Source organism: Peromyscus leucopus, chromosome 15 (genome assembly GCF_004664715.2).
Source record: "Peromyscus leucopus breed LL Stock chromosome 15, UCI_PerLeu_2.1, whole genome shotgun sequence".
Taxonomy (NCBI): Eukaryota; Metazoa; Chordata; class Mammalia; order Rodentia; family Cricetidae; genus Peromyscus; species Peromyscus leucopus.
This window is the reverse complement of record NC_051076.1, coordinates 83750349-83773955: the sequence shown is the minus strand read 5'-3', so window position 1 is coordinate 83773955 and position 23607 is coordinate 83750349. Positions and strand designations below refer to the sequence as shown.

The following is a 23607-nucleotide window of genomic DNA, read 5'->3' as shown; positions in this document are numbered from 1 at the left end:
TGGGCAGGACATGGCCTTTGCCCTCATGAGGTCTCTGCAGCTTGGGTCCTTGCAGAAGATATGCACAAAGTCAGGCCCATCAGCACGTCAACATTCCCTCACGAAGGGGGAAGGGGCTCTGAAGACTTCCTTCCCAAGGAACTGTATTGATAACTAGCAGGGACCGGGAACAGGTGCCCTGTCTTCAACAGTGTAACCGCTAATAAGTTACCGTGCTCCACTGAACAACCTCTCACCAACACTTACTCATGCAAGCAACCCTCAGTTAAACTCAGTGAGTCACAAAATAGAGATCAGTGTAGGAGGAGGAATTGTGGAGAAGAAAAAAGGTTTCCATGGAAAAGACAGGGGCATTAAGGATAGTAGTGAGGGGGGATGAAAAATGACCAAAATTTATTATGTACATGTGAATTGTCAAAGAATTTTTTAAGAAAAAGAAAGGATGGGAAAATGTTTCCTGAATAAGAAAGCTCCTTCCCCCGGTTAATTAACTGATATAGTGCACTCCATCTTCAAAGAACTTAAAGCATTGTGTCCATTTATTATGATCAATATAGAATTTTGAGCTAAAGTTCATACTACCATATTTAGGCATGCAGGAAACTTATATTTAAAAGTCAAGCTAAAGTAGAAACCCTTGGTCTGATTTGTAGTGTTCACTCACTCACAATCTCGCTAACATAGATAACCCAAAAACATTCAGCCCTTTATAAACTTCTCTGCTAACTCAGTCATGTCACTCAGTACTCAAATGAGGTCTCAAAAATAAGAAATCCAGAAAAGCACTGGTCTAAATGTATCTTTTTACAGGACTTCTCCAGTGTGAGGTCCACTAGCTCACAGGATCAGGCTGAAGATCTGCCATCTGGTAGACCTGCTTTGCAGATGCACAAAAGCTGAGATGCAAATTTTGGCCCCTTTGCCCCTGTACTCCTTCATCTACCTCTGAAGCCTCCACAGTGACCTCTCTCTGTCTATGGAGAGGCAAACTTGCCAGCAAATAAAATATTGTCAGACTCATCCTGGATAGTGAAGAGGAAGGGACAATTTGCTGTGAACTGAACTGTGACAGGAAGTCGTTTCACAGCCACACTCTCCCCAGTGGCTGCTGCTGCCTCGGTGCCTTCTTCATTGACGTCCACATAGGACTTGTGAACGACCGTGGATAAATACAGGCCTTTGTCTGGCGACATCCCAGAGAGATCAGCTTTGCCCACGCTGAAGATGTCCCTCATCCCTAGGGATTTCAAGAGGGAGTTTAGGTCATATTTCACTGCGAGATTGAATTTGGGGATGTGAACATCCACTTCTCTTTCCACCATGTTAGAAGAGTTGGTCCACTCTTGAAGCATCTTCACATTCAGGTGTTTTTCTATCTAAGAGTCAAAATACAGATGCGTACACATGAACCAAATGCACAGCTTCTGAGTGAACCATGTTTCCGTGATTCCCACTGGGAATGGCTCAGCTTCGTGATGGCTTTAACCTTTAACGCTCATGCGCTACCTTTCTATTTGTTTAGCCCCACTTTCCCTTCCTGATGCCTGCTTCTCCTCCATGTTCCCTCACTGACTTTCTCCCTGTACACTCTCGAACTCCCTCAGCATTTAGCCTTAGAACCTAAACTTCCCTGCTTATTGCTTCAGCCATCGTTTCGTGCCTGCTTCCTGAATCAATCCAGCCATTTCTCCTTGGCCCTCACCTGAAACCTTGAGTAGCATCTTTATGACCTTAGTTCTCATTTGGCCTCTAAGATGCCAGATCCCTCTGTCCTACCCTTAATGGCTCCAATCTCTCTGATGACCTTTACTCTCTCATGTTTCTTCTGAAGCTCAACATGGTACATGCTTGCCTAATGCCTTTGTGCTTCTTTCTGACGGGCATTTCAACTCCCACATATGTACTCAGGTTTCCCAAATGGTCCCAGCAATTGACTTCTCATCATAAAATCAATCTTCATCATTTTGATTGTCATTTAAATGCTAATCTTGGGTGTTTAATGCCCTATAGCCAGCCCTCTATAGCACCAGTATATAGACACTATATACTGTGTCATTTTTATTGTTAACTTGTCCCAAAGTTTAAAACTGTCATTACCTTCCCATTCTCATAATACAAAATTTTAAGATTAAGGTAGATATTCTTTCAAAGTATCCTTTTATCATTTTCATTTGCTAGCTCTAACCTGTTACCTTATGATAAAAACCAGCAGATCTCAGCTGCATCATACTTAGCACACTTACACAAGTTCTTTACTCTCCCCAGATCAGGAGGGTCTCCTCACTTCACCTGTCTATCTTCTATGCATTTAGTAAAGGTCACATGGAGATAATTCTCTAGGAACACCACCCTCAGAGCCTCATTCTAATTCATATCTTTTGGTTTTGCACATGACTGTGAGTGTATCCTCTGGTTAAAACTTCCCCCCAGCAAGGCTTCAGCAGATCTCTAGGATCCAGGAATCTGACTGGCATGACGTGAATCTGATTATCATGATTATTGTAGAAAGATGTCCACTAAGTGTCTACTGAGGGATATATGTGTGCATTAATATTGTGTAACATAGTGAACATACACAACTTTTTCAATGAATGAAGTGCTTGTCTGCCTGAATATATATTCCTAAAGGGCAGGAATCATCCTTAATCTTCAGCTCCTGGGAAAAGACCACGAAGCCTAGTTGTGAGTCCATGACTGACGTACAGAAACCACAAGGCACACAGAGTATATGTGAAAGCGTGAGTACACACGCACGCACGCACGCGCACCCACTCCCACATTCATTGCAAGGTGGCATTGTTGAGCTTTTACCTGGTTTACATTGGCTGTGCCCCCTGGAAGCAGGATGATCATTTTTAGCTTGTTGTTGGCATAGGGAAGCTCAAGGACTTGCATCTGTGGCTCTCTTATGAAGGCCAGTTTAAACGTCCCAGTCTGGAACATCATGTCCACAACTGCACTTTTACCCTATGGTTAAAAAGATTACGATTAAAGTGTACAGTCGCAGTGCATATGTATGTGCACTTTATTTTTATAATGCAGATACCCATGTTAACACCGCAAATTGTAAACCATTGACTGTACTCTTTTATTACTTTCCTTTGCTATGAGTTATCAATTTTGTAATCATACAATATGTCAAAGTCAGAAACTGTGGAAGTTTAATAATATAGAGATGATTTTGGTCTTTAATTACGACACCAGAGTCTCCAGCTAAAATGACTTATACTGGAAATCAAATGAAAGGTTCAGTATCTTTTCTAAGCCATGTAGATACTGTCCAGGACAAAAGCAGAGTTGACTAGCAGTCACAAGAAGTAGCCACGGTGTGAATATCAAGACTACAAGGGCAGAACAGGAGGAAGAGAAGAGGTCTCCATTCTTTCAGGGAGCCTCTGTCCAGTCTCTTGTCCAGTGAGAGAAGTTACTGGAATCTTGAAAAGTAAAAGCTTTCAGCAACTTACAGCAATGTTTTCATGAAATATTTCTGTATTGTCCTTAAATTATTATTTCATTTTAAGACTTGTCATTGGTCTGAGAATGAAATACTCACCACACTTATATGAAAGGGAGCCTTCACGGTCTCTCTTTTCTCAAACTTATTTTTCCATTGTCCCTTGAAATATATGGCACTCACTAGGACCATGACAGAGGAGGGGTCAATTGTACCCTTTCCAAATAGGTTTGTGACTTTTCCTTGTAGTAAAACAAACAAAAGAAGAGGTAATTTTATTTGGATTAACTTGTTGCTAATAGATATTTGCACAGTGTTTTTTCAGACAGTAATTTTACATTTGAGGTCCCAGAAGAACTCATGTTTCTGGACATAGAGTCTTTCCCTGTCACAGGTACTTCTGGTCTAGGAAGTAAGCCTTAGGGGTGACTCAATTTGTCCTATACCTACTCATTTCTAACAAATTATTGTCTATTATTTAGAAAACTCTTTACTAACTTCTGTAGCTTATCTTTAAATGATCCCCTCCCTAGGTGAACAGTATGGCTCAGCACAGCAGTTCTCAACCTGTGGGTCGCAGCTCCTTCGGGGCTTGTGTATAAGATATCATGCATGTCAGATATCTACATTTCAATTTATTAGAGTAGCAAAATTACAATTATGAAGTAACAACAACATAATTTAATGGTTGGGGGGCACCACACATGTGGAACTGTGTTAAAGGGTCATGGCATTAGGAAGGTTGAGGGCTGCCTTAGCAGGTGAAAATACTTAGCACACAAGCCTGCTGTTGAAAACCCAGGTCTTTCATTGCTATCTATCTACCCACATGTAGACTTCACACTAGGTAACTTCAGCTTCCTTGTTAGCAAAGCAAAGTAAGACTTTTACCAAAGTTTGTACACATACAGATACATGTATGATTACACACTTACAAACACACACACACACACACACACACACACACACACACACACACACACAGAGTTATCCTTACCATTAGTTTTATTTTCAACCCAAGCATTAATACTTTTCCTTGTCTCTTCTGTAGACAGTTCAAAATCAACAGTTTGCAGCTTGGCTTGGAACAGTTTCTCAGAACATCTTAAATATTGCTGTAAAAAAAAAAGGTGAATTGAAAGACAACCCAAAAATAGTACAAAGAGGGGTCTGGGAGATGGCCAGTGAGTAAAGTGTGTGCTATGCAAGTGTGAAGAGCTGAGCTTGCTCCCCAGACCCACATGAAAGCCAGATGGCATGCACTTGACTCTAGTTCCCCTTCAAGAAGATAGAGAGCAGATAGGTGAACCCCCAGGAGCTGGGGCCTGGATAGCCCAGCATAAACACTGGTGAACAAGGAAGAGACCCTGTTTTACAAAAGGTGAAAAGAGAGAAGTGACTGACACCAAAGCTTTCCTCTGACTTCCACATACACACACTGGCTCAGGTAGTGACTCGTACAGTGACACACAGCAACACACACACACACATGCACACACTGGCTCAGGTAGTGACTCGTACAGTGACACACAGCAACACACTGCACACACATGCACACACACACATGCACATACATAAACCACAAAAAATAGTTTAAAGAAAATACATACATACACACACACACACAAGAAAGAACATTATAGCACAGAATGTTCTAAAATCCTAACACAGAGACAAACATCTGTTGATGTAACAAGCTTAAAAGTAAGAATGTCCATGAGTACTTGTCTTTAAATCCAAAGATTTTCCAAAAATGAAAAATATCCAGAAACATTTGGATGTTTTCCCATTATGTCATAGACTTTCTTATACCAATATATTCAAATCAAAATGATGAATTTCATACACTGAGTATCTTTTTTGTCTGTCCCTATGTTTTTCCTCCTCAAAGTTAAGAAACAAGAGTGTTACAGGAAAATCAGTAAGCATAGTGGCTAAATAACTCCTTACCCCAGAAACAAATTCAAACCCCACCCCAAAAGCAACATATATCTCCTGTCTTGTCTGGGTCACTGTTTTGGAGAAGTAAAGCACACCAGCTCAAAGGAGATGATCCTGGACTTCATCCCATCAGACACTCAACAGAGCACATTTTTGTGAGTCTCTGTGACAGCAGAAAGAGGAGTCTGCAGTGCCAATGTGGCCCACCCACCTCGGACGCAGAAGTTCTATCAGTGATATGTGACATCTATCGCAGCTTAAGCCACCAGACTGAGAAGACAAACAAATGTTTGAGGCTTCCTCTCAATGCCTCAGTAATCCTGGTTAGATGGAGATGGACCAAGGACACCAGTGTTTCACGTCCGTCATGGCAGAAAGAAGCCTTGAGTTTAGATAAGGACCAAATCTAATTCTTGATAATTATCTCTGTGACCTTTGTCAATTGAAATTTTCAGAATCTGTTTTAGAGACTCTAGAATTTGTGGAAAATTTGTACCTTTTTCATAGCACAATGAAATGACTGTATGAAACAATGGCTGTGATGAGTTCATGAGTGACTGGCACAGGGGATCAATTAAACTTTCAGTGAAACTACACACACTACAATGTTGTGGGTAAGGACTGAAACCCATCTCCAATTCTGGAGCTAGACAAAAATATTCTAAGCCTCTTATTTTAAAAACCGAAGTGGGTTGCTCAAAGTCATATGTATAAATGGAAAGAAAACTCACATCTCTTGATTCCTAGTGGAATGTACTAGCAACTACCTCTTGATAGTCTATCATCAAGGGACTTTGTAAAAGATGAGAAATGGGTTTCACTTTTCTCATCCATAAAGGGCAATTCTTACAAATGACTTTCATTTTGTGTTTCATCTCTGACTTTAGTTCTTGCACAGCTTTAGGGATTTTTCAGAGAAAGCAATTTTCATGTGATATTGCAGAACTCTAAGTGGGAATTTTGATAAAGCCATTTCTCAGAAACTCTAAGCTCAAATTCAACATTGTAAAGAATACCATAAGCTCTCCTCACTCTCCCTCAACTTTATATTATGAAATTCAGAGGCTCCAGGCGTGCTTACCTTGTGGAATGTTATCACCTTACTCCCATAGATTCTATTGGCAATGCTGAGGGAATTTGGTTGGTTGATTTGGGATAGCAGGGCTCCAAACTCAGAATGTATCCTTCCACCATGGTTGCACTGACAGGTGAACAAAAAAGAAAAGCAATTGGTTTCTTGCCACTGAGGAGTTATACAAAAGTGAAGAAACAGTATCTGCAGATCAAGATGCTTGCCTTCCAGCAAGCAGCAGTGAACGCCAAGAGATGAACCATCCAAGCACCTTCCTTGATTCCCTTCAGCATTTAATCTCAGCAGACTGTACACAGATTCACATGTACTTACTTGTTGGTCCTAATAATTTAATTCAAAAGCTTAGGTTTTTATGGACAAAGAGATTCTAATGCAAGTTCTGCAGCTGCCTTTGTATTTATATTTTTATTTTCAATGTTTGGTCTTTTATTCTTTCTTTTTTTCTTTTCTTATTTTGACAGCTTGTTGCTTTCTGCTATTTTTTTCATTGTGATCTCTTCTTCATTGCCATCGCTCACCCCCTTAGATTCTTGTTGACTCTTTCTTCCCAACTAATGGATATGGTCTTAGTAAATAGTCCTGGCTTGAATTTATTATATACACCAGTCGGCATTGAACTTGCCAACAATCCTCCTGCCTCGTACGCGCTGAGATTACAAACATAAACAAACACACCCTACTAATGTCTTCATTCTTCAACCTTCACTAACAAGATCTAATACATTCACTGGTTTTTGTGCAGTAGCAGTTCTGCTAAGTTTGCAACTGTGATACATATGAATTATAATTAAGAGTTCATTGATATCAAAGAGGCAACGCCTACATTTTCTAAACAATGGTTCCTAATAAGTAGGGTTTCTGAGAAGGTTTCAATTGTGTGTGTGTGTGTTAGAATATTTAACTATGTAAAGATGTATTACATTTGTTTCTGCTGTGGAGTATTACTTTAACTGTGTAAAGGTGTGTTACACTTGTTTCTGCTGCGCTTGCTTAATTGTGTAAAGATGTGTTGCATTTGTTTCACCTTGCCTGCCAAAAGCACCTGAATAGTCTAATAAAAGATGAATGGCCAATAGCTAGGCAGAAGAGGGGCTGGCAGGCAGAGAGAATAACTAGTACAAGAAATCTAGGCTTGAGAAGAACAAAAGAGAAGAAGAGAGGAGAGAATGAGGGAGAAAGAGAGGAAGACGTCCAGGCACAGCCAGGCAGCCACCAGCCAGCAGACACAGAGTAGGACATACAGAAAGTGAGGTCTAAAAAGAAAAAGGCAAAACATAGATGAAGAGAAACAAGTTAAGTTATAATAGCTAGCAAGAAATGAGTCTAAGCTAGACTGAGCATTCATAACTAATATTAAGTCTCCATGTTATGATTTGGGTGCTTGTTGGTGGCCTAAAAGAAAAAGCCTGGTATGTGTGTACATTTATCCATATATCCAAGCACCATGCAAGAATTCTAAGTAAACGAGTGAATACTTCTTTAAGAATAAAAACTATTGTCTCAGAGAATACAAATGGGGCCACACCAGGGACAGTATGTAATTAAATGGCAACCATTTCTCAGAAACTCTTAGTGGGTCAACAAAACTACAAGCGTGGATGAATCTGGCAGAGTCAACAGCAGACACAGGCACAGAACAGAAAAGTCTGAGTGAAGATGACAATAATCAGTTAAAAAAAATTGGATGGAGGGGCTTTGGCATTATTGTTATCATTACTACCATGTGCTAAACTCAATACTCTGCTGTGGTAATTGGAAAGATTGTCAGAGGAGTCCAGACAGAGCTGACTTTCTTTTTCTTTTTCTTTTTTTTTCAAGACAGGTTTTCTCTGTGTAGTTTTGGTGACTGTCCTGGATCTCAATCTGTAGACCAGGCTGGCCTCGAACTCACAGAGATCTGTCTGGCTCTGCCTCCAGAGTGCAGATTAAAGGCATGTGTCACCACTGCTGGCCCAGAGCCACCTTACTTATGGAGCCAAGAGAGGACTCCACTACTCTCCTCATGAAATATGATTTCCTGATATGTAATGCTAAGAGTACTTGATATCTCAGCAGTGATATCCTCATACCTCAGAAGAGTCTTTCATCTTTGGTTTTAAGAATTCTGAAAATTTGTCATAGTGGAGCACCTAGGAAAAGAAAAGAGATCAACTGGCCATGAAAGCGATACACAATCTATAAAATCTGAGAACTGTATTCATTCTTCATTTCAGATCAACATCTGATAACGTTTGTTCCAAGTCCTGAGTTAATTCTTTGAGTTTCTATCTAACCCTCCCAACAACTCCATGAGAAAATACTATCACCTCCATTTTATGTTAGGAGAACAGAGATCAAAAAGGACAAGCACCCTTGCCCCAGACCATAGTTAATCAGGTTCTAGGAAATGAGTGTTATTATCTCAGGCCACTCTGCCCTTTTTTCCTACTCTTCAGGCCTTTATCTAGAGTACTGACCATTGGGAGTCCTAGAAACATGACAGTTTCTCAGTAAAGATAAGAAACTATCCTAAGAATTATAAAGAGATATTTTTCTAAACATTCTCAGTAATAAAAATACATAGATTGGAAAGACCCTGGTGACCGGTGTCATGTGACAGATCACCATTCCTCTGTTTTCCTGGTTGTAAAATAAGGATAACAATCTCTGTCTGCTAACAGGATTGTCCTGAAGAAATTTAGTAATAAATTCTTTTTTTTAAATTTATTTAAAATATTGTGAGGGTTTGGATTTTAGATGGAAAGAATAATATCAAACATGTGTCTCTATTATATTCAAATCACCAAAATAAAAGTTACTGCAAAATGTAGTTGATATAAAAGGAGTTATGTATTGTATTGATTTGCATTAAACTCTATCACTTAAAACTTTTTGCCTTTCTAAGAAACATGTCTTACCTAAGTATGCCTTTTCATTACACAAGATGATATATTTTAATGAAAAATGCCTGAAATTTGGCAGACTAGAGGTGGCACATAAAAGATATCTGTGTTCTGGGGATGTTCTCCTCCAGTCCTTACCTTTTCCATTTGCTCAGCACTCTTGCCTCTGGCGCCCAGAAGGAGCATGCTTAGAGCATAGAACATAGAGAGTGGAGAAAAGAAGATGTTTTCTCCCGCATTGCTACTGCTCAGCTCTTTGAATACATCAAGACAAAATTCAGCATTTGCTGTGGTGATGGGGTTCATATTTGTGCCAAACAATGCCTAAAAACAGAGCAGAAATAATCCAGTCCTTGTGTATTACTTTCTGTTTTCAAATGCTTATGCTACACAAACTCAAACAATTGTTTTCCCACCAGATTGCCCACATTCACAGTCTCATGAGAACAGAGTATCACCTTTCCATGCAGTTCCATGAGAGCAACCTGACACTTGCCACAGTGTTATCCCCTCCTTGGCACTCTTCCAGGAATGCAGAGCAAAGCTGGGAAGGTGGTCAAAGCTCTCCACCTACTCAGAGCCAGGTCATCAGTGAAAATCCACAGAGAAACACCCGAGAGAAGGAAAGATTGTGGATGCTACTTTAGGGAAAGAGCATGTTGGGAAAGAAAGTTCAGTGCTACAAACATTGACAGAGCACTAAGAGTAGAGAGCCCCAGAAACAGCAATCTGCAAGAGCAGTTCCCAGCCACTGGGAGACTTTATTCTCCAGAGGGCTCATTGCCAACAAACACTTCTTTGCTCTGTCTTCCTTGTGGTGACTTTCCTCTAGTCCATTGCCTTCTGCCCGGGGACCCTTCTGTCTCACACTCAAGATCTTTCTCCATTGCTAAACTTGGTTCATCAGAATTTACCAGAATTCAGATCTGAGTCTTATTTGTCTTTACACTCACACCCCAGGTGACCTCATCCCATGTTCAAATATCACCAACACACTGTTAGGTCTTCGTTTTAGTTTGAATATAAAATGTGCCCCCCATGGACTCATGAACTGAACAGATGTTCTCAAGCTGGTAGAACTACCATGCGAGGTTCTGGAAGTGTTAGGGAGGACCTGTCTAGAGGAAATAGGTCACTAAGTGCATGGACTTGAAGCCATTCATTCACTCTCCCTTTTTCTCTCCCTCTCCATCTCTCTGACCCTCTCCTTTCTCTCCCTCCTTCCTTCCCTCTATAACTGGACCTATTCTACTGTTCCTTCACTACATGAGACTGAGCTTTCTGAAACTATGAGCCAATAGAAACTCTTTGCTTGTTTCCCCAGATGTGGTCACAGCAAAGACAAAGCTGACTCTCTATTTAGGCCGCCCCTCAGTTCTACCCATATATCTGACTACACACTCAACATCTCCACCTAGATGCCGCATGGGTCCTTCACACCTGTCATGATGAAAAGCAACCTTTTGGCTCTCACTCTACGGTGTCTTTTCCCTCACAGCTTTCTTCATTTCTGTAACCCCCAATTCTATCTTTCTATTTTTCTGGCTAATAACCTTAGGATCTCCTTTAATACTTTCTCACTCTGATTTACCTTCAATGCTTTCAAAGGTGCTCGAAGTCACCAGCTTTACCACTCTGGTCAAAGCATGTATCCCCCTCCCTTGCAGTACTGAAACACTTTCTACACCTGGCTGCCTCCTTCATTGTTTCTGTCCTCTGTGCTGTTTTCTTGAGAAGCAAGAGTGAGTCACTTCAAGTTCAGATGCTCATGTTGCTCTGTACTCAGCATCCTCAGTACCTTCCCATTCTCACAAAAAGCCAAAGCCAGCAAGGCTGTCTGGCCCAGCTCGGGCTCCTCAGGGCTATCACTGCCCCACTGCACTGACCCTCACTACTTTAGCATTGCCATCCATCTGACATGCCAAGTATGTTCATCTCAGGCCTTCTACACCGTTATCCCTGCTCTGGGTGTTCTTTCCACCAGTAGTCAGATGGCAGTTCATTTCCCTCTCTCTTCGGGAAGGCACCTCAGTAATAAGCCTTTCCCTAATGATCCCCTTTGAAAACTCAGCCCACATAACCACATCACATCTCTCCAATATATTTTTCTTTCTAGAACATACCACCTTACCCACTACATATTCAATTTTTTTTATCTGATCTACTCCCTAGCATACTGGCTCCATTAGTTCATGGATTCTCTTTTGTTTTCACTGATGGACATATAGGAAACCTTTAAAAAAAAATCTGTGAAAGAAATGAAGAGAGGGATTTTAATCTGGCAATACAGCATTATGCAGGTGTATACGGAATTAAGTGTGATTACAGAAGAGGACACAGATCTACCCAGAGAGGCACATTCCCCCTACTGTTTCCTGAAGAATAAAAGGAAGTCTTCTAGGAAGGCACACATAGGAAGAACATTCCTGAGAAAAACAATGGAGTAAAAAGAGACGAACATACCTAAAGAGAATTTATGTATCAAGGAAATGAAACAGGAAGACAAAAGCCATGGAAAGTGGAGACAGAGACAAGTAAGACTGTGTCTTTGGGTGTACACGCCCTACTAAGGCATCAGAAGGCCCCAGAGGGCTCACTGTGGAATTGAGTTGCCAGGGCATCTAGCCAGTGTTCCTCATCTCCATGGCCTTCCTATGCGCCCTTTTCCAATTTCTTCTGAAATCTTGTGAAGGGTCTCCCTCCTCCCCTCCCTCCCGGTTCGCAGACATCATGGTTGTAAATGTTGATTGCCCACCAGTCAGCAAGAGGGTTGGCTGCAGTGCAGATTCCATGTGTGCTTACGAGGAGGCTTTCTGCTTCCTGGTCCCCAGAAGCAGCTCCTAATTACCTGAACCAATTAAGACAATTCTGCATTCCATGTCAGTGAGTGGCTTAGGACTCAAAATCTTCTGAAATCTTTGCTAAGGAAAACTTTTCTCTGGAAAAAGCTAAAGAAGACACCCCCAGGAGAATCTACTTCATTTCAGAGCTATGCTGTATACGAGTGGCTACCAATGAAGTAGCTTTTCATGGTCGTGAGGTAAGTAGTCAGAAAGAAAACACAGCATACCAGAGGAGAAAGATGGGGAAATCTGAGTCCTTAATGACTCACCATTGAGTGGGTGCATATACAGCCTTGGATCTACCCTGCTTTGGGATTTCTTGCTATGTCATAGGAAAGCTGTTTCTTGCTATTTAAATGAAAAGTTTTGTTGAGTCTTCAGTTACTTGCAGCCAAAAGAATCAGCACTTTAGGAATCTCCTTATGTCCCCTTGTCCACTAACACCAACCAGAACACTTATTAACACTCACACTTTCCTAATGCACCTACAAATTTTAGACTCTCACAGATCTGAAAACGCCCCATTCTTTCACCTCTAATCTCCTTACTCTCACACGTTTTCAGAATCCTGACCTAAGCACATGCTCCCCATGACAATATGGCAAACCCGCAGTATTCTTCCCCACTTCTGTGCATTTACTGTATAGTTTACTGTAGGTCTTCAGCCATGCCCATTCCTGAGCTCACTGCAGTTGTATTCCCTGGGGTGTGACCTATGTGTCACTGATTTAGGAATGTATGTCATACTCCCCTTCAAAACTTAATGCTTTGTGATCTGACTGTCATAAAGAGCTGAAAGCACATGGTCCTCAGACCTGAGAGAGGGAGGAGAGCATGTGGCTCAACCATCATCAGTCAACAAAGAAGCAAAAGGAAATGTGTCACTTGTGGACTTTCAAAACAATGAGCCGTGGCATTTACACGGTGCCAGTGATGGTCGCACCTTCCTGCAATTAAAGCAGGTGGATCTGAACTTATTTATAAGCACTAGATGCTATGCATGTCAGCTCTTAGGCCAGCACAGCACAGTAGAGTCAAGCCTGAGCCAGACAAGTCTTAGCTTTTGAGTTTTTTTAAACAAAAATATCACAGGGGCTTTGCTGATCTCATTCCACTGACATGCAAACCTATGTCTTCACCAGGATGCTGTCCTTCAACTTAATTTTAATACAGCACTATATAACATCAGTAATAATTAGTGTCTTTGAAAAACATTTATTTGGTAATCTTAGTAATAAAAGTCCACCCAGTAGTGAGGTATATCCAAGCTGGCCTTTCTTCACACTATAGTCTACATTGCAGAGGGTGGAGTAGGTGAGTGAAGTCAGTCCTAAGATGTGATTTCAGATTTTTCAATTTAAGTTATGTTTTTATTATAAAGTTGTCATTGAAACCTACAATTACTGAGGTTCCTTTAAAAAGATACTTTAGAATACATGGTATAGTTCACTTACCGTGTTCTGCCCTTTAAAAAATTCTGTTTCTTTCTTTATAATCATGAGTAGAACAGCTCCCAGAATCATACCCCTAGCCTCTTGCAGTGAGTCGTCCTTGAACTGCACAGGCCACTCTCTTCTTCACTCACCACTCTAAGCCTACCTCATTCTTTTTCCCCTTCACTCTCAGACCACACTTTTCATTTCTTTAGAGAATACCCCTTTTATGTGTTCTGGAAAAATATTGATTTTTGTTGTGTCATATACATTTTGGCTTTCCTAAAGGAGCTTTTGCTAAGTCATTTTTCTTCATTTAGGACCATATGCTTAAGACGCATCACTCCCGTCTGGTGAATCCTTGTACTCTCATCAGAGGTCAGCCTCTTTACTTGAATGGCCTCCTGCACCACACCATCACAGGAAGTGCTGTGAGGAACATCTTCATATGTCCTGTCTACACACCTGCACTAGAATGCCCCTGAGAAGTAACTGATTGGGCCACAGGGTTCATGTACCAAGTACTGTATGTGCAGGATTCAGAACCTTTAGTCTTGAAGGAAGTGCTACACTTCTGCAGTTCGAGATTCATTCAGAGCTTGAGAGAGCACACACTGTTAGGATTGGAACTGGGGTCCATCTCTCCTGAGTCTCATGCTTCTCCCACTTCCTGCCACATGCTATTAAATAACATCAAGAACATTGGCAACTAGCATCAATAAATAAGAGTTAATAAACAATACTACTTGTTTGACCTCACAGTTGAATCTGGCAGTTCACAGTACAAAGAAGGAAAACACTAAGTTCATATTTGAAAAACTATTGGAAATTGATAATTATAATAATGCCATAAGCTGCATTATAAACCTGTTGTCTGCAGGTTTATAATGCAGCATTCATGATGTCTGCAGTCTCTGTTAATTCTCTAGAATCTACTTTGGTAACCATAAACAGAATTCTTTTACAACACCTCTAGTTTTAAAGTTGCATTCAAATAAATTTATGTTGTAACCTCTACTGACATTTTGTCTCCATCTGGGTGACTCTCTTTGCATATACAGAGGAATGTGTGGATGAACTACACACTTGGGTCCAGTGAATATGCTGGTCTCTGTCACTAGAATGATCACTCCTTGAGGGAAGGAAAACATCCTTATGAAATCATCAGTGTCTTCATGTCCACCCCAGAACCAATATATATTAGAGAGAACAACACTGAGCATTTTACCACTTTTAGACTAATTAAGACTAGCAAGTCAGTTTACAGGAAGAAGAGTCCACTGGAGAAAAGTCTAAAAGCATATGAATCTTATAAAGCATGTGTAGATCCCACCATGGCCTAACCCAGCTCAGAAGAAAAAGACAGGAATTCCATGGAAGGCGATCAAGTCTAATTTGAAAAGAAGAAGAGTATTATAGAAAGCTTTCTTGAACATCTGTGCACATTTCTACTATATTTTAGGGTAAGAAACATCTACCAGGAAAATGGAATGTGACATCTCAGGGTAGTTGTCAGAGAGAATGAAGCAAAGAAAGACTCCTGAGCCTCCTGTCCTTTTTAGTTTAAAAAGATGAATTCAACAAGAGATGGCTATATTCAGGAAATGTCAGGAGGGGACATGTATCAGAAATAGGCCTGGAAGGGAAAGTCAGCTCTTTCAGGGCACATATGTGGCAAAGATCTCAGCTTCTTATAACATGGGGCACTGCCTGAAAAAAGTACATACACACAGAAACTCACAGACACATCCACAAAGATATGCACAGACACACAGAGGAAATGTCTCTCTGTCTCTATCTCTATTTCTCTCTCTCTCTCTCTCTGCCTCTGTCTCTCTCTCTGTCTCTGTCTCTCTCTCTCTCTTTCTCTCTCTCTCTCTCTCTCTCACACACACACACACACACACACACACACACACACACACACACACACGCCCACTTTTTCACCTGTACACACAAGGAAATATCACACAGAAAAAAAGGATAATACTTATTTAAAGGATTAGGATTAATACTAAGAAAATATAAGGATAATTTCTTTACAAAATCAATTAGATTCATGAGATCTGGTTAGCTGAATTAATGACTTTATAATGCACATTTTCAATGATATTCAGATAAGCTAACAGCATTATCAAAAGGTCAGCGAACGGCCACATTCAGTTAAGTAACAAGCTACCCCTTCATCTGACTCATTATAGACCTGTCAAGTGTCATATTTTACTTTTATCTATTGCCCTCTGACAACAATTCTACTCATAAAGCACAGAAGTATTTCTCTTTACCTTTGTTGCTTCCCGGTGGTGATGGGCACAGTTTGGCTGGTTGGACTGGAGTGCGTCCTTCCAAAGGAAACACAAGCTTCACTTTCCGCTCCTCCCTTTCCACAGTGTCGTTATGATTCAGCTTCTCACCTGCTGGGCAGGAAGTACAACCCTAAGAAGGAAGTCCTTCTGAAGGCATCCAGTAACTTCGGAAGAATTACAGGTGAACTGTGATTTCTGGAGAAATACATATTCTCACCCTGCTGTACTAATGAAGAATCATAGACAAGTCTAGCTTCCACTAAAAGAAAACGAGTTGTCATTCTGAAGAAAATAGTATGAACACATCCCATTAATAGGGTCTGTGGGGTTCCAGGGGTTGCCAGAGTCATTATACACAACACAAAGCCACTCAGTTGGAAAGACTCTGGTGGTGACAGATGCTTTCTTGCTGGAGGCACATTTATTTCAAGGTCCTTTGAGCTTTTCTTCAGGGAGCATGTGTTTTTACATGTAGCTTCAGCAGTCTACTATCAAGTAAACCCTACCTCATAAAAAGACCACAAGAGTGTGCTCCAACAGGAATTATCCTGTGGTTTCCTAAGAATGACTGCTACGAACAAGGCACACAGGCCTCTCACAGCGAAAAGCCACCTGTGTTGATGAGGTACATGGCTGAGACACAATTCAGAAGTGGAGGAGAAAAACTATAGAGCAGAGATAGGGTTGAAGGCTGATGACAGATGTTTAGGAGGAGGAGGAGCTAGAATCATCAATATGAGAAGCCCTTATGGTCTTGCCAAGGGCCAATCTTATGCATGCAATACGCAGCCCAGCTTCCCCAAGATGGTACCAGTACCCGTCTGAAATGGGTAAAGAAAGCTATAAAGGCAGACTCATCTGCATTTATGGTAGATGAAAATTGTTTATGACCACAATTTTCTCCATATTCTCATCATACAATATGCCTTTCCTTAGTTGAAATTAATAATTCTATAAAATGCAAAACCAAGAAAACTTGAGGGTAAAAATATGGTCCTCATCCCATTAAGTCTTCAATATTCTGATAAAAAAATAGCTTTATACAATTAACCACATGGAACTAAAAATGTTCCCCTGTCCTCCAATGTCTCTCTGCTCAGACTGAGTGATTTCTCACATGATCCCAAACCAACTGGAGTTTTTGATGATTTGGAAAGCTCATACCCACTGTTATGGCTGATCCTCTACCTCCTGATTTTTCTTCAATCTCTCTTAAGATCCATAAAAAGAGATTGAAGTTTTTAACTTTTCTTGGTGTCTAAGAATTAGCTTCATCAAGGAAAAGTCTTTATATTACTCATCCTGATTGTAGCTCTACTATTTTCCCTATTAGAAAGGAAGTGATTATTCTGAGATTCTCCTTGTTGGTGGAATTATTTCCATTAGCCTAACTCCTCTGTGCCCACCCCCCCAACCCCCCAACCAGTCATTTGCTTCTTCTGTCCTAAGATCTTAATCTGGAGTCCTTGAAAGTAGAGCCAAAGAGAAAACACATAAATGTAGCTTATTTGTGAAGCAATCATAATGAGTAAGAAAAGAAGTAAACCCTTCATGTTGATTGCTGTTGAGTTGACAATGCCTCCAACCTTCAGGGAAAAAATAAAAGACTTTGCAATGATATATTGCTGCTCTTACTTTCCCATGCATAAAATAATTCTTTTTAAAGAAGCCATGTCATATAAAAACCAGGAATAATTTTAATTGCAAAAAGTACTTTAAACTAGCTCTTGATAGAAGCCTGGAATAAAAAAAACAGAAAATAGAACTGTGCTAGGACATACTCAAGGAAAACAATCACAGATGTCACTGTTATGTTTTCCAGGCAGTAGAGAGGACATTTCAACTACAATGAGCTCTTGAGTGTAGAGCGTGAAGCATAGACCTTGTGACTTTAACCTGTGCACTTGGAAAAGTTTTCTCAGGAAAGTCAAGAGAAATCAAAACAAACTAAGAAAGAATGAACCTTGTAAAAATATCCTATAACCTCATCTACAGACATCATTAAGGTACTAAATGATCTTCAGCCTGAGAAAATATTCACAATACGTATTTAGGAAGGTATTGTATTCAGAATACTGAGAAAAAAGTTCAGAAACTTAAAAATTTAAAAATAAATAAACAGGAAGCTGGAGAGATGGCTCAGTGATGAAGAACCCGGCTGCTCTCCCAGAGGACAGACATTTGATTCCCAGCATCCACGGCAGCTCACAAGCACCCTTAATTCCAGTTCTTGGGGAATCAGTGCCCTCTTCTGGCCTCTCATGTGGTCCACACATAGGCATGCAGGAAAACACTCATACACATAAAATAAATTTTAATTTAAAAATAATAAATAAAATAAAAATAAATGAATGCTTGTACCATATGTATAAATGGCTATCAAGCACCTAGCAAAAAGCTCAACACCATCAGTCTATATGAATTAAAGATGCAAAGACATATCCCATTACACCCATTATTATGAGTATATAAGAAACCTGACTACTGGCTGAGGACATGGCTTGGCTGGCGGATGCTTGTCCAGCTTACACAGAGTCAGGGTTCAGTCTACTACACTTCATAAAACAGGACATGATGGTGAATGTCCATAATCTTGTCACTCATGAGGTAGAAATAGGAGGCTGGGGAGTGGAAGGTCATCCTCAGTTACATAGTGAGCATACAAGTGGGTAGGGTCAGCTTGCTTCATGATGTTCCCTCTCAAAAGAAGAGAAGGAGAAAAGGAAGGAAGGAAGGGAGAGAGGAAGGGAGGGAAGGAGTGAGGGAGAGGGAGAGAGGAAGGGAGGGAGGGAGGAAGAAAGGAAGGAAGGAAGGAAGGAAGGAAGGAAGGAAGGAAGGAAGGAAGGAAGGAAGGAAGGAAGGAAGGAAGGAAGGAAAAAAAGATACTAGGAGAAAAGAAATAAGATTGACTGCCAGACTGACAAGGATCTGGGATAACCAGCACCCCCTACAGTGCTCAGTTATGTGAAAAGCTGCTAGATTCCCTTACAGCAAATATATTTACTCTGTGACGCAGCAGTTTCTTCAAGGTATTTGCTAAAGGGGAAATAGACATGTCTATCATGATTATGGTAACAGTGATATTTCAAGAACAATGACTCCTTTCTTTTTGAGACGGACTCTCCGTGTTAATCTACTTTGGGATGGCCTCAAACTCACAATCCTTCTCCATCTGTGTCCCCAATGCTGGGATTTAAGCTTTATGCCACCACCACACTTTGCCCTTGGTAGCAATTGATATAAGAGATAGTCGCTGGGTGTCATCAAGAAGATAAGTTATGAACAAACGATACTGCACTATAAACAACACAGGGTTCTGACTGAGCCCAGGGTGAAGGGGCTGTTGTAAGAGTTCCTCTGTGTGGCTCTGTATATGTGAAGAATCGGGGTAACAAGAGACAAGCTGTGTTCCAAAGAGAAAGAACAGTGGGTTCCAGAGTGGAGGACAGCTGGAAAACATAATGAGACAGAAAAGTGACACCGAAAATAGTAAGAAACAGGCCACAGCTCTCAGGCTAAGTCCCTGCAGGATGAGAGCTGCCAGAGCCACTACTGGAGGGTAACACAGGCGATCCTGCGCACAGGATACACCCACTGTTCTCCCAAACCTTAAATTCACCAGGCAACTTGCCGATTTGGTGTGGCAGCAGATATTCCTGTGGGCCAGGACAACATTGAGAAAGAAAATTATTCTGTCCTCATTTTTAAGAGAGTCGTATTTTTGACTACTGGGGACACCTGAAAGCAGTTCCAGTCAAGGGGGCCCAGGGATCATCTCCCCAGCAGCTAAAGGGGTCCAGAGACTGTTTCCCCAGCAGCTAAGGGGGCCCAGGGACCGTCTCTCCAGCATCTAAAGGAGTCTATGGACCATTTCCCCAGAAGCTAAGGGAGTCCAGGGACCATCTCCCCAGCAGCTAAAGGAATCTATGGACCATTTCCCCAGCAGCTAAAGGGGCCCAGGAACCATCTCCCACTGCATCATAGTGGCAAAGAGACCCAGAAGGTACCTGTGGAGAGGATGAAGATTAGACATGACCCCACTGAGGACTCCCACTGTGGCCAGAAGTGGCTCCTGAGATGTAAAGGTGGAAGTCTCTGAAGTGCATGGAGGACCAGAAAGCCAAGGGAGCGTGACTGGCTCAACCCCCAGCCCACCTGCAGCATTAGCTGCTGGTGCTGGTGCTGCTACAGAAGCCAATTTCTTCCTTGTGAGCAGAGCTGGGATTGAGGCTGCAAGAGACGGTGACTTTGAGTCAACGTGGAGAGATTCTCATCTCAACAAATGTGTTTGTTAATTTTAACTCAGACACATAAGAAATATGAATAAAAGGCAAATTTGATGACAAAATTTTCAGCTCCTCAGTAACTAAATCCTAAGAATCTTAAATGGTAGAAACACCAAAGAGTTTACAAATCTAATTTTAGAAAATAATCAGCTGCCTCAAAGACGATCCAAACAACATTATTTGTGAAAACTAAGCCCGTACTACAGGAGGTATTTCAAGAAATTCCACATAGAAAAGATGAATCGGTGAAGAACTGGAGGGATAGATCAACGAGAAAAGACTCACACATGTCCAGCTCAATAGAACAGCAAAGCCCTGTGGTGAAAAGGAGAGAAAGAAAAGAACTGATTTGAACCAACCAATAAACTCTAAATAACCCTAAATGTAAATGGTCTTAACTATCCAATTAAAGATGCAGTTCTTCCTAATTAAAAAGCCACACATTGCTAACAAAGCCACAAAGGAGGCCTTTGATGAACTCACAGGGACCCTAGGCTCTTCTACCGCTGATCTTCATTCCCATTGTTTCCTAATTTGCTTCTGTGTAATGAATAATCATGAGTGGCATTCTGAGAGTACCTTTAAAAAGTAAATTGTTTTACTCTTTTAAAAACCACGTTTAAACTAGGAATAAAAAAAAACATACTTCAATTAAAAGCTATGTATGACAAAGGTGTAGTTAACTTTATACTAAATGGGGGAAAATTGAAAATTTCCTCCAGACTAAGGAACAAGACAGGGAATGTACTCTTTTTTATTTCATTCAATAGAGTGCTTGAATTTTGAGCAGAGTAAAAGAAAAGTGAGACATACAATGAACAAGCACAGGAAAAGGTGCTCAACATCACACTCCACGTGGAAACTGCAAATGAAGACAGCAAGGTGATACCTTCCACATGTGATGGAATGAATTCAAAGCACAGATACCACCCCCTGCTGCTGAGGTGGGAACCAAGGCACTCTCATTCCATAATGGAGGGAGTCCATGCTGCTATTCCCACTTTAGGCAATGGCTTTTGCAATCTGGTAGCAAAACTTACTGTAGTGTTGCCATGCAATCAAGCAAGCATATGCTCAGGTTTCAAGTCAAGTTGACAATTTAGTCAACACATGCCTGTACACAGGGTTCATTGAAATCTTCTTTATAATTGTCCCAAATTAGAAATAATAAAATGCCCTCTAGAGTGGTTAAACAAAGCCATTGCACACAATGAAATATTCGTCACTGAGATGAAGTCTGTCAAGCTATGAAAAAAAGTAGAAGCTTAAATGCAAATTCTTACGTAGAAGTCAATCTGAGAAGACTATACATGTAACAAAACTATAGAGACATTAAAATACAAACAGCTGCCAGGACCCAAGGAGCGAGAGGATGCTGGGAAGAGATGAATACATGGAGCACTGTTAAGGTACTGTTAGGGCAATGAGACCTTTCTATATGGCACTGTGATAGAGGGTACATTCATTTGCTAAAGTCCATAAAACTGTGTAATAAAAAGAGTTGAAAAATATGGACTTTACCTAGTGATCCATCTGTATTGGCTTACATTAGCAGCGATACCACACTAACAAGATGTTAACAGTAGGGGGTGCTGAGCTGGTGTGGGAGAGAAATATGTGTGTGATTACTCAGTGTGCTTTTTGTTTATTTTTCTGTAAATCTCAAATAACTACAAAAAGATGTTAATTTAAAAATAGTTGTGATACTTGCCCTGTTTTAGGCCTAAGCTTAAAGAAGACATGAAAATAGGTCTTATGTTCTAGGGAGCCTGTAGACACCATGTGAAGGTCCCAAACTTGACGGAGAGATCATATGGAGGGATCAAGTTAAGATGCAACACTGAAGAGCCAAGGAATCGGCCTATGGTGAGAACCATGGAGCAGGAATTTTCTTCCTGTGCCCACTGCAAAAAGCCCCCAACCATCCCAGGTTGCTTAACAGAAAATAGGCATCAGGAATGGAAGTGAGAAGGCACTGCTGGTGTTCCTAACACCAGCAGCTACTACTAAAGGCAGAACAGGCTAGCCGTTCTGTACCAGGTTCAAATCCCAGCCCAAAGAATTGCAAGCAAATCAAATGGTCGCTATGTTAAGGCACTTAGCTCAGGGATTGCTTACTAATCAACAGGTGTTAGTCAATTTTATTATTTCTATCACAAAACACCTGAGGAAAACAACTTGAAAAAAAAAGGGAAATTCAGATTCATTCACAGTTTTAGAGGTTTTGTGGTGTGATTTGGCAATGAATCAAGGAAGGAGGGAGGAGAGAAGGGGAGGGAGGAGAAAAATGGAGAGAGAGAGGGCAGAGATTTCTGTAGTGACCATATGGGAGCTAGTGAGCTGGGTTCAGCTAGGCCACCTTGACCTTACTAGATGCAGGTTGTTATAATTTATTTAAAACCTGTGGAAGGCAACCTTGACTGGTTGGAGTCAACAGGCCCCAGAAAGTCCTGCCACACAACAGAACTCACATGGAGGGTTTATTGGGAAGACAAGAGCTGAAGAGGGAAGAGGAAGAAGAGAAGGGGCAGAGAAGGGGGCCGAGAAGGGGGCTGAGGGCGGTCGCTGGAGACAAGAGTAGCAGAAAAGAAAGAAAGGGGAGGTGGGCAAGGCCCACCTTGTGTAAGGGAACATAGGGATCCGCACAGGGGTGCTCTTAGTGGCTGCAGCTGGGGATGTATCCTGTCAGGACCCTAAGGACAGGCCAGTATAGATGTCTGAATGCTAACACAGGTTCTGCAGATCCTCCTGTGGGAATGTTCCAGATGGCTCTTGGTACCAGTATTAGAAAAATAAACAAAGATAGTAATAGAGAAGCCATTATTACTTACTGATCACAGAGCATTGAGTCTTAAACTGCAGTTCAGGTTTTCAGTACACTGCCCCCACCCCACCCCCGCCCCACCCCCACCCCCGTTAACTACTCTGAAAGCCACGGCTGTCTTCCCCAGGGGCCCGGCGCTGCAGCTCAAGGACAGCACAATGCGCTGGTGAACACTTCTTTTGTAGCCTACAGACAGTGTCCATCTTGGGAAGTATGGTTCCTGTTCAGCTCCTAGTTGCCAGTATCTTGGCCACAGCACCAGGATGTCACATCTATAATCAAGTGAAATGCACAGGGTTCCCAAATGAGGCATCTTTGCAGATCCTGTGGAGACACATTACACCCCTCTGCTGACAGCCAAAAACCCTCTGTTTTAGACAGTTCTGGTTACTTACTAGCGATGAGCTCCTCCCTGCGTCTGTCAACGTAGGAAATTTGTCTCGAGACTCATCACCTCTCCACCCTTCCGCACGCCCCTTAAAGGTTGTGTTCGATAATATTTATGTGAGTGGGATAAAGAAGTAGAGCTGAGCATCTCAAAAAAG

At 41.3% G+C, this 23607-nt stretch overlaps 1 protein-coding gene across 1 annotated transcript; it reads right to left on the bottom strand.

The window, feature by feature from the left end:
* Positions 1–511: 511 nt before the first annotated feature.
* Positions 512–16038, bottom strand: Serpinb11 (serpin family B member 11). The gene is made up of 8 exons (XM_028891600.2): positions 15932–16038; positions 9509–9694; positions 8558–8617; positions 6477–6596; positions 4452–4569; positions 3554–3696; positions 2812–2967; positions 512–1376 (listed from the first exon to the last, which is right to left on the bottom strand). The coding sequence occupies exons 2-8, from the start codon at positions 9674–9676 to the stop codon at positions 975–977; spliced, it is 1167 nt and encodes a 388-aa protein (XP_028747433.1). The 5' UTR covers positions 9677–9694; positions 15932–16038; the 3' UTR covers positions 512–974.
* Between the last annotated feature and the right edge of the window lie 7569 nt (positions 16039–23607).